Below are 14,381 nucleotides of genomic sequence, written 5' to 3' on the forward strand. Positions count from 1 at the left end.
AACAGGTAGCAGTGGGGAAATTTGGGGTGGGGTGGTGCAAAGGACCTAGAGCCTTATCCCTGTGGCTTCCCTTCCTTGTGGTGTGGCCGCTGGATGACTGTCTCGCACCCTGACTTAGAACTTCACTGTCAGAGCTTGGGGAGGAGAAGCACTCCTGGGGTGCTGGGGAGGCTGAGTAAAGAGCAAAGGTCCCCATTGGAGGAGCCCAGGGGGACCCTAGCAAGCCCCCCCGGCTGTGGCCTGACCCACACTGGATGCATCTCTGAGTCTTCAGAGGGAAGCAACCTGAGGGTGTTCAGGGTTCTTAACCACCAGCACCTGTGGTTTCTTGTTTTCCAAATGTGAACATGACAGAAATGTCCCTGATCATTGTGGGATTTCAATGAGTCAGTGTCTGTCAGGTACTCAAAAGCTTCTGCGAACCCTTGTGCATGGTGAGTGCGAGTCATCATTAGCTGTTTTATTCAGAAAGCATTCAGGAAGTTGGAGTCACTGGTTTCACTGAGTTTCTGCCAGGTGCTGGGGTTTATCTGAGAGTGAACTAGACCCACTCTCGTTTACGTTTGAGTAGGAGAGAGAGAATGCGTGAAAACAGAGTGGTTGTTTCACCAGGCCAAGGAGATCCCTGGGATGATGCAGGGCTTGCTGGATCACTTTAGGAACCATCGGGTTTTCTTTGAATGAGCTGGAAAGTCTGCAAAGTTTAGAGCAAAGAGATGCCCAGATTGTATCCCTATCTCGGGGCAGGATGGTGGGGCAGGGTAGACCTTTGAAGTTCAGGGACCTGGTCCTTGGCGAATGGTTGCTAAGTGGTGGTTGTGTCTGTTATTATCCATGAAGTGGTCTACGGGGAGCTAGTCTGGTGGAGGGAGCTTGGTGGAGGGAGCAGGGCAGGGGTCCTTTAACAATACAAAGGTGTGTTCGGGAACAAGAGCTGGGGGAACCTGTCTTAGCACTCTTGGCATCAAATAGGCCCTCCTGTGTCCCTGCCCTCCTGTGTCCCTGCCGGTGGGTATCCTTGCTCCTCCCTCCGTGACATCTCCACCTGTCACTCCCTGTCTAGTCCTTAGTGAGCTTTACTGCACAGACTGAGCATTTGTTGATGGCTGCTCCCTCCACAGTGTTCGAGAACAAAGACAAGATTGTGATCATCATGGAGTATGCCAGCAAAGGAGAACTGTATGATTACATCAGCGAGCGGCGGCGCCTCAGCGACCGGGAGACCAGGCACTTCTTCCGGCAGATCGTCTCCGCCGTGCACTACTGTCACAAGGTATCCTGCACCTGACTGGCAGCTCTGCCCCTTCATGGCTTTTCTAGTCCTGCACAACTCTTCCTGTTACAAGAGTGGCACCTGCTCACTGTAGGATATAGGGAACACTGACAAACCCGAGGAAGGGCAGCTGCCGTCACCCACAGTCCCAGCTTTTCACTTGTTTCGTTCTAGTCTTCCTCCTTCTCCTTGTGTTCCTTCTTTTTCTTCTTCCTCCTTCTCCTTCTAGGACCTGTCTTAGTTTTATTTGAAAGACAGGCAGAGTTGTAGAGAAGACAAACACACAAAACATACACAGAGAATCTTTGATTCACTGCTTTATGGCTGCAGGGGCCAGAGCTAAGCTGAGTGGAAGCCAGGAGCCAGGAACTTCTTCTGGGTCTGCCACATGTGTGCAGGGTCTCAAGGACTTGGGCTATCCTGTGCTGCTTTCCCAGAACGTGAGCAGGGAGCTGGATGGAAAGTGGAGTAGCTGGGATACAAACTGGCACCAATATGGGATGCTGGTGCAGCAGGCAGAGGCTTAGTTTACTATTCCACAGTTCTGACCTAAGTATGTTTATTTTTCAATTTAAATTTCTATTATTAGTAGTAGTATTTTGTGAAAGGCAGATTTTTACAGACAGAGTAGGAAAGATAACAGCAAAGTCCTCCATCTGCTGGTTCACTTGCCAGATGGCCTCAATGGATGGAGCCGAGCTGATCCAAAGCCACGAAACAGGAACCTATTTTGGGTCTTCCATGTGGGTACAGGGGTCTAAGGGCCTGAGCCATCCTCCATTGCCTTCCCAGGGCACAAGCAGGAAGTTGGATGAGAAGTGAAACAACTGGGACATGAAGTGGTACCCATTTGGGATATTAATGCTACAGGTGGAGGATCAGCCTATTGTGCCAATGCACTGGCCCCTCAATTTGCATTTTTTATGTTGAATGGTTTCATATGTGCAGAAGAGTTTCAAAGGTAGAGAGTTGTCACCGTTCCCCTCATAGTAACATTGTACACAACTGTGATGTGTTTGGCAAAACCAAGACACCAACATTCCTATCTTACCATCAACAGCATCTCAGGTGGTGTTGGGAAGTCACTGGTTTTCCCACCATTGACCTATTTCGATTTCAGGGTCTAGTTAGAGCCCTCGGTGCACACAGTTTGTGTCTTACCTTTTCTGTTTGATATTTTAATCTAGACTCCCTTCCACCCCGCCCCCCGACACCTGCCCCCAGTTGCTGGCTGTGGCCCTGTTAGGCTGCTCTTCCTTTCTGGTCATGATGCATCGTGGTCAACATCTTTATGCATGAGTACCTTCCTCTCCTCTGAGCCTTGTCTGGAAGGGACACTGCAGAAGTGGGCTCGCCAGGTGGAAGGTCTGGAACTTTGCTGTGAGCAGGGTACCCTTCTTCACCTGCCTGCTCACTCCCTTGATTGCATCTTCCCTGCTGGGATGGGCTCCTATCACAACAGTAATGTACCCATCCCAGGTCTCTGCAGTTCGTCTCTCCAGACCTGTGTTCCTTTTAGCCATGATCGATGTATGTTGCATTCAGCCTTGTACCCAGAACTGTCATCCCCACGGAGGTTGTTCACTTTAGGACCGTACGACTCAGTTTCAAAACGCCATCTTCAATAGCATCAGTTCCTTCATCCACATTGAGGCACTGCGAGGCCTTTAGGGAGCTGTTCTGTTCTGTACATTTCAGAGTGGCTGTGGCAGTCAGGAAAAGATGCTTGTGCCTGGGTCCCCAACCCCCGGGCCTGAATCCCTGTGAACTTTAGTTGACCACTCTTAGCTGACTCAAGAGGCATTCCTGATCCAGGCAGTGCAGTCTTCTGTACTCAGTTACCAGGTACCACCTTCAAGCACTGCAGATTGTATTTTCATTATTGGGAGCACCTGAACACTTGCTCCTGCATGAAGGGTGCTGTTTTAGACCTATTCCATTTTATTGTAAAATCAGCAGTCTAGGGCTGACACTGTGGCACAACAGGTCAAGTTACCACTTGCCAATTCCAGTCCTCGCTGCTCCCCCTCCCATCCACCTACCTGTTGATGCTCTTGGGAAGTTGGTAAGAGGAGGATGACCCAAGTGTTTGGGCCCCTGCCAGTCATGTGGGTGACCCAGATGGAGCTGTAACTCTTGGTGTTAGCCTGGTTGCAACCCTTGCTGTTTGAGGCCATTTGGGGAATGAATCAGTGATGGGAGATCTGTCTCGCCTTCTCTCTCTCTGTTGCTTTGCCTTTAAAGTAAGTAAGTCTTGTGTCTAGCACTGTGGTGTAATAGCCTAAGCTTCTGTCTGCTGCATCAGCATTTCATAAAGGCGATGGTTCATGTCCCAGCTGCTCCATTTCCAATTCAACTCTCTGCTTGTGGCCTGGGAAAGCAGTGGAGGACGGCTTAAGTCCTTGGGCCTTTCACCCGTGTGACATACCTTGAAGAGTCTCCTGGCTCCTGATTTCAGTTTGGCTCAGCACTAACTGTTGTGGCTATTTGAGGAGTGAACCAGCAAATGGAAGATCTCTGTCTCTCCTCTTTGGGACTGCCTTTCAAATAAAAACAAATCTTAAAAGAAGCAAGAATATAACAAGATGGACCAAACTTCTGCTAAGACAAAACTGGATGAAGTCAGGTGCTTGTGTTCCTTGTGTTTGATCAAGACTAAGTTTTGTGCGTTTCTGAATTCAAAACAGTTCCACAGAGGCTTGCATTAGAAAAGCACAGCAGAAACACACCTTTTCCTCTGTCTGTCTCTTTCTGTTTCTCTCTGTCTCTCACTTTCCCTCCAGCCAGTGTTTGGGAGACACTAGGAACTGTCAGATGGAAAAGAAAATAAACAATACAGACCCAGTTGTAAACACATAGACGTGGAATGAAAGGAATCTTGAATGAAAGACATGGAATTCCTAGCCGGTTGGTTTGTTCAAAAGCGTAGCTTCCACAGCCGTTGCCCTCTGTGCTGAAGGATGTCCAGAGCGCACTCCTGTTCGTCTGCCCACTCCCAAATGGCCGGCTTTGCAGTCCTACTGCCCTTCTCATGCCCATTGGGCCTGCAAGATAATTAGGTCTCAGTGTAAATAGGAGGCTGGCTGTTGTGCTGCGTGTATTGACTAACAGCTTGTTGGGCTCATGACTTGGCCTGTGTACCTTTCGGCTTGGCTGCCTGCCTGTTCCCAAAGTCCAGCGTCCAGCTATACCCACAGTTGCCTGAATTGAAAAATCACACGGTGGCACCCACCTGCCTTGGTGAGGCCAGGGGCCACCGTCTCTCATTGGCCTACCCCCCCATTCGCCTTTCACCCAGCTCGGACTCTGGGTGGAGGGCCCTGAGCCGGAGAGGGGGACTTTTGGAGTCCTGCCTTCAGGTCACTTCCGAAATACCCTGCTGGCCTCAGGCCAGATGCAGGTCAGTTGCAGTTTCCTGGTTTGGAATAAGGTCACTTTCTGGCCAGGGGAGGTGGGCAGGCAGGCAGACACATAGACAGCTGGGCCGGGAGGCTGCTAGCACGTGTCAGTAGCAGGAAGGTGCAGCTCCGCTTTCTCTGGGAATCGCATCCCAGACAGATGCGGTGAAACGCCGCTGCCTCTGCCGCTGCTGCCGCGGGAGGATTAGGTTGCTTTCACACAGTACAACTGCGTTCCAACACAGAATCCCCCTGCTGCTTTACGGGCTCTGGGGGAGAATGGATTCCAGTCATTTTTCCCTTAACCACACAGCAAGTGACTAATGCTCTTCTGTCCCGGCTGGGTCACTGGCCTCAGGGGGAGGGAAAGCGGGTGTGTGTGTGTGTATGTGTTGGGGGATGAGGCATGATAGTGAGCTAGGGCAGCCCTCAAGGATGGGGCTGCAGACCACCAGGCTGGCGCTCTCACCCCTTCCTAACCTGGTCTCCCCCTCCTCTTTTCTCTCCCATGCTCTCACCCCAGCCGCCCCAGTCAGCTTCCTCTTTGTCTTCTCCTTTCAGAATGGCGTGGTCCACCGGGACTTGAAGCTGGAAAATATACTGTTGGACGACAACTGCAACATTAAGGTAAAGCTCTGGCCTCGAGGCCTGAGACACGAGGAGGGGGGGGCGGGCTTCGCAGCCAGACAGGGACTGCGCCCGCTGAGGCCTGGCCGCCGACATGGGGCGTCCCTCTTGCTCTGGCTGTCAGCTCAGTTCAGATGATGAAGTTCAGTAAGCATTTATTAACACCCTGCTGCATACCAGATATTTTCCACTGTATCAAGGTGTCTGGGCTGCAGCCGCTGCCATCAGGAGGCTCCCAGTCTAAGTGTCCGCACAAGAATATTTCCCACACACGGTCCATTTCCTGTGTGTTTCGCCTCACACTTGTCCACTGTCACTAAATTCTATCTTCGCACTCACCCTGGGAGATGGATACTGCCATTTGCTTTATTTCACAGAGAAAATGGAGGCAAAGAACAGTTAAATACCTTAGTAAGTTGTGGAACTGAGGGTCTCTGACCCACCAGCCCAAGTTCAAAGTGCCATGCTTGATTTTATACCTGTGTTCCAGAGTATTTTATTTTATTTTATTTATTATTAATTACGTTGCATTATGTGACATAGTTTCATAGGCTCTGGGATTCCCCCAACCCCTTCCTGTACCCTCCCCCATGGTGGATTCCTCCACCTTGTTGCAGTATTGCAGTTCAAATTCAGTCAAGATTCTTTCATTACAAGTGTATACCAAGCATAGAGTTCAGCATCTTATTGTCCAGGTAAATTCAACGGTTTCTTGGGGAGACCATCTCTGGTCTGAAGACAGAGCTAGCAGAATATCGTCCCAACCAATTCCGAGTATTTTAGAGTGGACACCTGCGCCATAGCTATTTTATTCTGTCACTCCCAGCACTCCCACCCTCTGAAGTCAGCCGTGGGATGGTGAGGATACTGTGTACTGCTGGGAAACAGCAAGCCATGGGCTTTCCTTGGAGGGAGAGTATTATTGCTGGCTGCTGCGGGTGTTGGAGAAAGCTGTTGTGTCCCACAGGGTTCAAGTGCATCCTGGGGAACATTTCCAATGTCCTTTTGATCACGTCTGCAAAATAAGCAAATTTGGTTTCAAAATAAACGGAGCTCCCTGCATGAGTTTCGTTATGAAACAGCCTTAGCACTCCCAAGTGTCCATGGGAGACCTCCCATTGACTGCTTGTGACGTCCGTGGCTTATCCCCTGGTCCCCAGACAAAGCTTGGGAATGGTCTTCTGTCTTCCCCTGTTGTTCTGGTTGCAGTTGCTGTTGGTTGAGGGTTGGGTGTGTGATGAAACAAGCTGATGTGGTGTCTGGGTTCTGTTGGAATAGTGTGAACACAACCTTTAGTCACAGCCGTCCTTTGAGGGGACTCTGGGAACTGTGTGCTGGTGACCTCCCTTGCTTGAAGGCTTTAGCCATGTATTTCTGAGTAGTCTGTGGGGATGGATGGATGGATGGATAGATGGATGGATGATCAAAACAGCTCTCTGTAGGATAGAAAGTGAAATCTTAGCGTCTCTCTCCATATGTGGCTGGATTGTGGTAGAAGGAGCCCTGGCTAGAGTTATCAAACTCTGGGTCATACGAGTTGTTACGAGCTTGCCATTGAGAAAACCCCTGCACTATGAAATGCCCTCAGACTCACTTGGAGGACTAGAAGAGAGCTTGTCTGTGCTTTGATTTATAACCTGCCAAGCATCGTATGCAGGTGAGTCAAGGTTAGGAGCAGTAAGTCTGGAACTGGATAACCTGGGTGTGAATTTGCAACTCTCACCTAACTGTTTGGTTTCAGGATACCAGTTCCTGTCCCTGGGGTGAATTATTCTTTTTAATTTATTTCTTCAGTGAATCTTTGCTGAGCAGTTACTGCGTGCAGTGGCAAATGTAGAACTTCTAGACAATGTTATGTTCAGAACAGTCAGTGCGTGTTGCTATTACCAGGAACCTGCTCAAGTGGCTGGCAATGGTGAGGGAACCGAACCCAAACTCAGCTGCTCTGAAGGTGCTGGGGTCTTGACCTTCTAAGGGTGTATGTCGTTGACCTTGTTCATTTTCTGTCTAGATTCTTCCTGCCACCTGCCCCCAGAGCTCTCAAAAGGAAATGTAATCTTTACAAGGCCTGGAATGTGAGTCTGCTGCCTGGGGATTGGGTTCTGCAGTACAGTATGACCTCTTGGTCCCATGATGTAGTCCCAGAAGTGATAAGGCGCATAGCTTCCTGGCAAGTCACAGAATTCCCCAATGAGGGGAAGAATGGTTACAATTCTGAAAGCAATTGTGCAGGCGACAATGAGGGCAAGAGCCCAGAAGAATGGCCCATTTGGAGCCTGTGCCTAGTAGCTCTCGGGGCCAAGTTCTCCTTAGGATTCCTGTGCATTGGATAGGGGGATACCATGTGACTAGAACATTCTAAAATTAAGGTATTGGTTAGATCTTAGATCTTTCTCTTCTTCTTTTCCTGGAGAATTTCTATCCTGGAGGTCACACACACACACACACACACACACTACAATAATCATAAACCAAATCTCATTGTATTATAGGAGGCTCATATTGTGGTACAGTGGAGTAAGCCTATACGTGTAATGGTAGCATTCCATATTGGAGTGCTGGTTTGAGTACCATCTGCTCTGCTCCCTATCCAGTTCCCTGCTAATGTGCCCTGGAAAAATAGCAGGAGACAACCAAAGTGTTTGGGCCCATGTGACCCACATGCCAGACCCAGATGGTACTGCTGGCTCTTGGCTTTAGCCTGGCTCAGCCCTGGCTGTTTTAGCCATTTGGAAAATGAATCAGTGAGTGGAAAATCTTTGTCTCTTTGTCACTCTGCTTTTCAAATCACTAAAATATATTTCAAGAAAATTCATAATTTTTTCTCTCTCCTTGTTCATGGATTCCTGCTAAGGTTGGAGAATCCCAGAGCTTGAAAGAACCCAAAGGGTTGTTTCCCAGTCCTGCTTTTTAATTATAACCTAGAAAGTCTTAAATGACATGCCCAAGATCCCAGAGCATATGCTGTGTCTTGGTTTTCCTTGTGCACAGTAGGTGCTTAACACGTGTTTGATTGTAGAGTGAAAACATGACCAGCCAGGATTAGAACTGCTAGACTTCCAAACCAATTTTCTGCTCATCATCTCACACCCAATCTAAAGGCTTTTAAAAAAACAACGTCTCAACTGGCATGGCTTTACCTTCTGCCTGTATATGCTCGGCTCTTCCTGACTCAGCATTTTGCAGAGACATATTTAGCAAGGGCACTTGCTGACAAAGGCAGCCAAACACATGGCTGCAAGCTGCCCTCTGAGCGCAAGAGTGCCCCAGCCATCTGTCTCTGGGCCCCAGGGACCCTGGATGTAGATGTGTTTCCACTCACTGGTCATAAGCTGCCGGGTCCTCCCTTGGTACCCCCTCTGGTACTTTGCTACATCCGAGTCCATCTTCTGTGCTTCAAGAGCGGAAGACTTTGCCCTGGGGAACCCTGTAAGTAATGCTACTGGTTTGAACTTGTCGTGTGTCACTGCTGTTGTGCCATGAACCGTGTAGCTTTCTCCTCTCCCTTTCCTTGCCTGATGTTGATTTCCAAGCAACACATCTGGCATTTAGAAAATGATTTATCTGGCCACTGTGAGAGGGTGTGGCTTCTAAAAATACTCACACAGTCAGGCGGCAGAAAGAATGAGAGCAGCGTGCTTCTTGGGGTTGCATTCCAAACTCTGCGGAAGCTTGTCCGCTGAAATAGCACCCGGCAGAGCATTAATTTGCAATTAATAAAAACGGGCCAGATTCACATCCCACTGTTTGGGAGAATGGAATGTGGATGATTCCCATAGAAGGTTCCTGTACCAATGCTTGGCTTGGCCTCGAGAAGAAAGCCAGCCTCCAGGGCCAGCTGGCCCTGGCCAAGAGGGCTGGGAATCGGGTGAGCTCCCAGCACCCAGAGGACAGGGCAGGAGGGGAGTGGCCTGCTGCCCCTGATGACAATGAAAATGCGGCTGGTATGGAGAAGAAAAAGAAGCTTTCAATGGCTAGGGCCCAGATGTGACAGAAACCTCTGAGGCTTAAGTAGAGCCACCCGGGGTTTGCTTTTATACATGTGAGAACGCTGCATTCATTCATTCATGTACTAATCGATTCATTTGCTTGTTCAGTTATCCATTTGTGTTTATCCGGCCTGTGAGGGGTCCTGAGCAACGCAGGGAAGTGGACAAGAACGAGGGCTGATCTCAGTCTCTTCTTGTGTCAGTGGCAATGACAGTTTCACAGGGAGGGCCTGGGAGCATGTGTTCCCACTACCTCTATCCTGGCAAAGCCAGGGCCTCGTACACTGCAGGCTGAGGCCCTTCCGTTCCGCCCTCTGATCGACAGGGCACACTTCATAAAGCTTCCAGCCCACTTGCTGCCAGCAAGTCAGGGGCCTTGATAAGAATGTGGAATTCAGGGTAATGAAGTGCCACATGAGCCCCTAGAATGTGTTTACTGAGGGCAGTTGTACGCCAGCTGCTTTCAATGACATTCCATTCATTCAGGGACGACTTTCATAAAATAGGCTTATGGTAGGGACTGCATTCTAAACAGAGCCACCCTGGTGTGTGGGCTGGGCTGTTCTCTGGGCATGTGACTAGCCCAGACTATTTAAAAGCCTCACATGGAAATCAGCTTGGGGAATAGCAGAAATGTGCAAGGCTGGCTCAGGCTGCAGTAATGTTGGCACATGACTCAGGGGCAACGTGGCCTGGTAGTGTGATGCTCGCCAGATACAGGGGTTTACATTGCTTCTTGTTTTGTGTGTGTGTGTTTAAAGCTATGTTCTTAACATTTATTTCCAAGTCAGGCTGCAGAGAGAGATCTTCCATTTGCTGGTACACCCCCCAGATGTCCATAATGGTCAGGGTTGGGCCAGGTTGAAGCCAGTAGCCAGGAGCTTCCTCTGGGTCTTCTACATAGGGGACAGGACCCAAGCATTTGGACCACCCTTACTGCTTTCCCCAGACTTTTTAGCAGGGAGCTGGATAGGAAGTGGGGCGGCCGAGATGAAAGTTGGTGTCTCCATGGGGTGCTGACATTGCAGGAGGGGCCTTTACCCACTACATCACAATACTATCCCTCTTGCACCTCTTTCTAGGTAGATCTCCTTGGAGGCATCCCCAGCCTCAGTTTCCTCGTCCATCCAAGGAAGTTTCAACAAAAGTTGTGGCAGAATATCTATCTCATTAAATATATCATTTTAGCCATCCCTAGGCCTGCAGCTCAGGAGCATGAGTTGTGCTCGTGTTGTTATGGAGATGCAGTCTGGGGCCAGGCCTGACAATTGGAAGTTGCTCACTAAGTGGCATTCACGTTTGTGATGATGGATTTGCATTGTCTGTGAATGATCTGGAGCTTTTAAAACTTCATGTTTCTCCTGGTGACAAGTGTCCCTGTGTGGATAGGGACAGTGCTCAGCAGCGAGTGGTGCAGACTTGAGGGGTGGATGTGGCGCTTGTCTGTTACCTTGGAGTCTGGGAGGGAAGACACGCATGTATCATATGTGCTATGATTTACGGGAAAAGTGGACTTTTCAGAGACCCTTCATCTGCGTACATGTTCTTATATATACATGTGCAAGTGGCAGTCAAAGGCGAACGATGAACATGCTTTAGGAAATCAAAGAAGAACATGAGTGCCATTACGGAAAGCAGAGGTGGCCAAACTCTGGATGGGTGCTAAGAACTGTGGGTGGCAATCAGTGGCCCTGTTGTGTTGAACCATCTTTAGCAAAGACACAGGACTAATGAGAAAGTGGCCATGCAGCCAGCAGACCCAGCCAGGGGCCGCTGACCCACTGCGTCTGCTGTGAATTGATCCAGCGCCCACACGATCTGTTGGCTGACATAGCTCTCTGCATCTTGCTTCGCTCTGTAGATTGCAGACTTTGGGCTTTCCAACCTGTACCAGAAGGACAAGTTCCTGCAGACGTTTTGTGGGAGCCCACTCTACGCATCTCCTGAAATTGTCAATGGGAGGCCTTACCGAGGACCAGAGGTGAGTAGGTCTCCTGCTGTGTGTGGAGGGAGAGGATGCATTGGAGGGGGAAGATGGAGAAGACCAGGTGGAAAGGGCAAGAGATGGATCAGGGAAATTCTAAAAAACTCAAACACGCAAAAAGCAAGCCAAACAAAATGTCCTGTGTGATTAAAAAGCCATCATTAAACACCTGGAAGAAAATTCTGAAAATCCAGGAAAGCTGAAAGGAGAAAGATGAGTTCCCACAATCCTCTACCAGAGGGTAAGCACCTCACATACCTGTGAGCTTTCTTTGAGGCTTTGGGCAGTGTGAGCTCTCCGTTTCAGGACTCATTGAGATCAAGCTCCTCAAACTCATGCGCGTGTGCATGTCTCACCTCCATATGCAGATCCTGCTGTTATGAACTTAGAATTGTGACATGCAAACATGATTTTTAATGACAACATAATGTTTCATGGTATGAATATTGTATTTCACACTGGCCACAGACTTTGGACACTCCGTCTTCTCTTGTATTACTGAAGAGGGGACAAGTAAGGAAAGAGAGAACCCCCAACTCTGCAGTGACTGTCTCATATGTACTTGACGACATGTGTTATTTTGCTGAGGAAATAGTCTCCACCTCCCAGAAATATTTTAATTGCACCTTCTAATTCCTGAGAAATGTATTTCTGTACATTCCTGAAGTTTTAGGGGAGATATGAGTTCATGAACATTTTAATTTGGAAGTGGGTGAGTTGCAAATGACTACTCTCTTCAGGAGAAAAAAGTCTGTTTACAGAGCGAGAGGGAGTGAGCGATTCATCCACTCCATGCCCTTTAAATAGCAGCTGCTTCATATGCTGAAATGTTGTCTCCCAAATATTTATCCATTTGAGTGTGTTTGGGGCCAGGAGACTGTACCAATCACCAGGAAGAGAAAAGTCTTTGAAAAGCAAGATTGTGAGGGAGGAGCCTGGGGCTCAGTTGCCCATTCGTAGAAACACACATTCATAGGCCGCACAGTCATCGTGGATAAGCAAGTGCTGCTTTCATCTTTTTGGATCTGTTTCCGAGGCTACCAGCTGACAGCCTGTGATCTGGCCAGCAAACATGCTTTATTTGGCCATGTTAGTCTTGCTAAAAAAAAAGGCGGGGAGCATCATTTAATAATTGGGGGAAGAGTTCACACACACACACAGAGCATTGTTTCTTACTCCTTTTCCAAAACCAAAGGCCCTGGTCCTGCTCGGGACTGCGTTCCTACAAACCAAGGTTGCCTGCACGCTTGTGGTTTGTCCTCAGCTCTCCATGTGGTCCGGCTGCCTCTCGCTTGCAGTGTCCATGTTTGTTGTTTGCCTGGCTCCTATGGGGTTTGAGTTTGGAAATTCCTGATACAGGAAATTCCTGAGGAGATACAGGAAGGCTCTGAGTCCCAGATTAGGAACAAAGAGTCCTGCATCCCAGCCGTCACTTGGGACAGGGGTCTCTGGAGAAACCATTTGATGTCCTTGTACCTCAGTGTTGTCTTCTGCCAAACGGGGCTGCAAATGTGCCTGACTATACCTGTTTCGCAAAGGCTCAAAGAGGATCATGGGTTTGGGAGGGGTGTTCAGTTGGTTTTGCCTTTGGTCAAAATGGGAAGGCTTGCTATGCAGTCATCAGGCTGGGATGGGAGTCTTTCTCCCAGGTGTTAAGTTCAGCAGACTGGGGCCAAGGGAGGTGGCTGTTCCCAGGCTGTGGTTCCCGGGAAACTGCATCCCCTCCCTGTACACCCTGCCTCTCTGCTGCAGGTGGACAGCTGGGCACTGGGCGTGTTGCTCTACACTCTCGTGTATGGAACTATGCCATTCGACGGTTTTGATCACAAGAATCTCATCCGGCAGATCAGCAGTGGCGAATACCGGGAGCCCACGCAGCCCTCAGGTGTGTGCCCTGGCGGGGCTGCAGGTTCAGGGAGGGTGTGGTCGGGTTATTTCCTCAAGGAGTCTCCTGCTTTCTCTTCTTCTTTCCAGAAAAGCCATTCTTTTTTTTTTTTTTAAGATTTATTTATTTCTATTACAAAGTCAGATATACAGAGAGGAAGAGAGACAGAGAGGAAGATCTTCTGTCCGATGATTCACTCCCCAAGCGAGCGCAACGGCCGGTGCTGTGCCGATCCGGAGCTAGGAGCCAGGAACTTCCTCCAGATCTCCCACACGGATGCAGGGTGCCAAGGCTTTGGGCCGTCCTCAACTGTTTTCCCAGGCCACAAGCAGGGAGCTGGATGGGAAGTGGAGCTGCCGGGATTAGAACCGACACCCATATGGGATCCCGGCATGTTAAAAGTGAGAACTTTAGCCGCTAGACCACGCCACCGGGCCCCAGAAAAGCCATTCTTGACAAAGCTGGCTGGTTAGGCTTGTTAGGTTGTTTACCCACAACTTCCCCAGTGAAATTGACAGGGCCGATGTCCTAGAAGGCAGGCAAGGGGCCCTTGTTTGCTTGCTGTGTGAACTTGGACAAGTCAGTTAACCTCTTTGGATTCAGTTTCCCTCTTGTACCCTGGCACTTTGAAAAAGGTGTGACATGAAGTCCCTTCCAGCCAGCATAGACATAAAAGTGGCTCTCCTTCCAACTGGATGAACCAAGAGGGTAGTGACTGCTTGGTCATTTTCACCGCTATGTCCTGGGTCCCTGCCCCCTATATGGCTCATGGTCTCATCCACTGTCTTGCTGTGGAACCAACCCAAGAGCAGGCCTGTCTGTTCTCTGGGCTAGGACAGGCTCTTCTGGCCTCATGTGAGGTGTGTTTGGGTGGTAGCTGTGGGACACCTCAGTGCTGTCTAGGGGGCCTCCTGTGATCTCTTTTTCCATTGGGGGTGCTGGGCAGTTTCTGGGGCAGCTTAGTGCTCTGGTGCTCAGCTGGGGGCCTTCCCCGTGTCTGTGCCTGGAAGGTAGACACTGTCCCATGCCTGCTGCCCATGCTCAGGACGCGTGTGTCAGTGGCCACCTTTTGAAGGTAGTTGACACAGGCACTCCACACACGTCCATGCCACATGGGCAGTCTGTGTGCATGCATGCAATTGGTTTTCATTACGCACTCTAGTTTGAAAAGATGCTGCCAACACTGACTCACTGAACACAAAACCATATTTTGAAAGGAGTTATT

At 49.4% G+C, this 14,381-nt stretch overlaps 1 protein-coding gene across 1 annotated transcript in view; it reads left to right on the forward strand.

Annotated features, from left to right (window-relative positions):
• Positions 1-14,381, forward strand: part of NUAK1 (NUAK family kinase 1) — a 60,420-nt gene that overhangs the window by 42,071 nt on the left and 3,968 nt on the right. The window contains exons 3-6 of the mRNA XM_004589582.2: positions 1,122-1,273; positions 5,233-5,298; positions 11,149-11,268; positions 13,024-13,156. Of these exons, the coding sequence (XP_004589639.2) occupies positions 1,122-1,273; positions 5,233-5,298; positions 11,149-11,268; positions 13,024-13,156 (471 nt within the window). The remainder of the gene's footprint in view (positions 1-1,121; positions 1,274-5,232; positions 5,299-11,148; positions 11,269-13,023; positions 13,157-14,381) is intronic.

The sequence above is a fragment of the Ochotona princeps genome, chromosome 15 (assembly GCF_030435755.1).
Source record: "Ochotona princeps isolate mOchPri1 chromosome 15, mOchPri1.hap1, whole genome shotgun sequence".
Lineage (NCBI taxonomy): Eukaryota > Metazoa > Chordata > Mammalia > Lagomorpha > Ochotonidae > Ochotona > Ochotona princeps.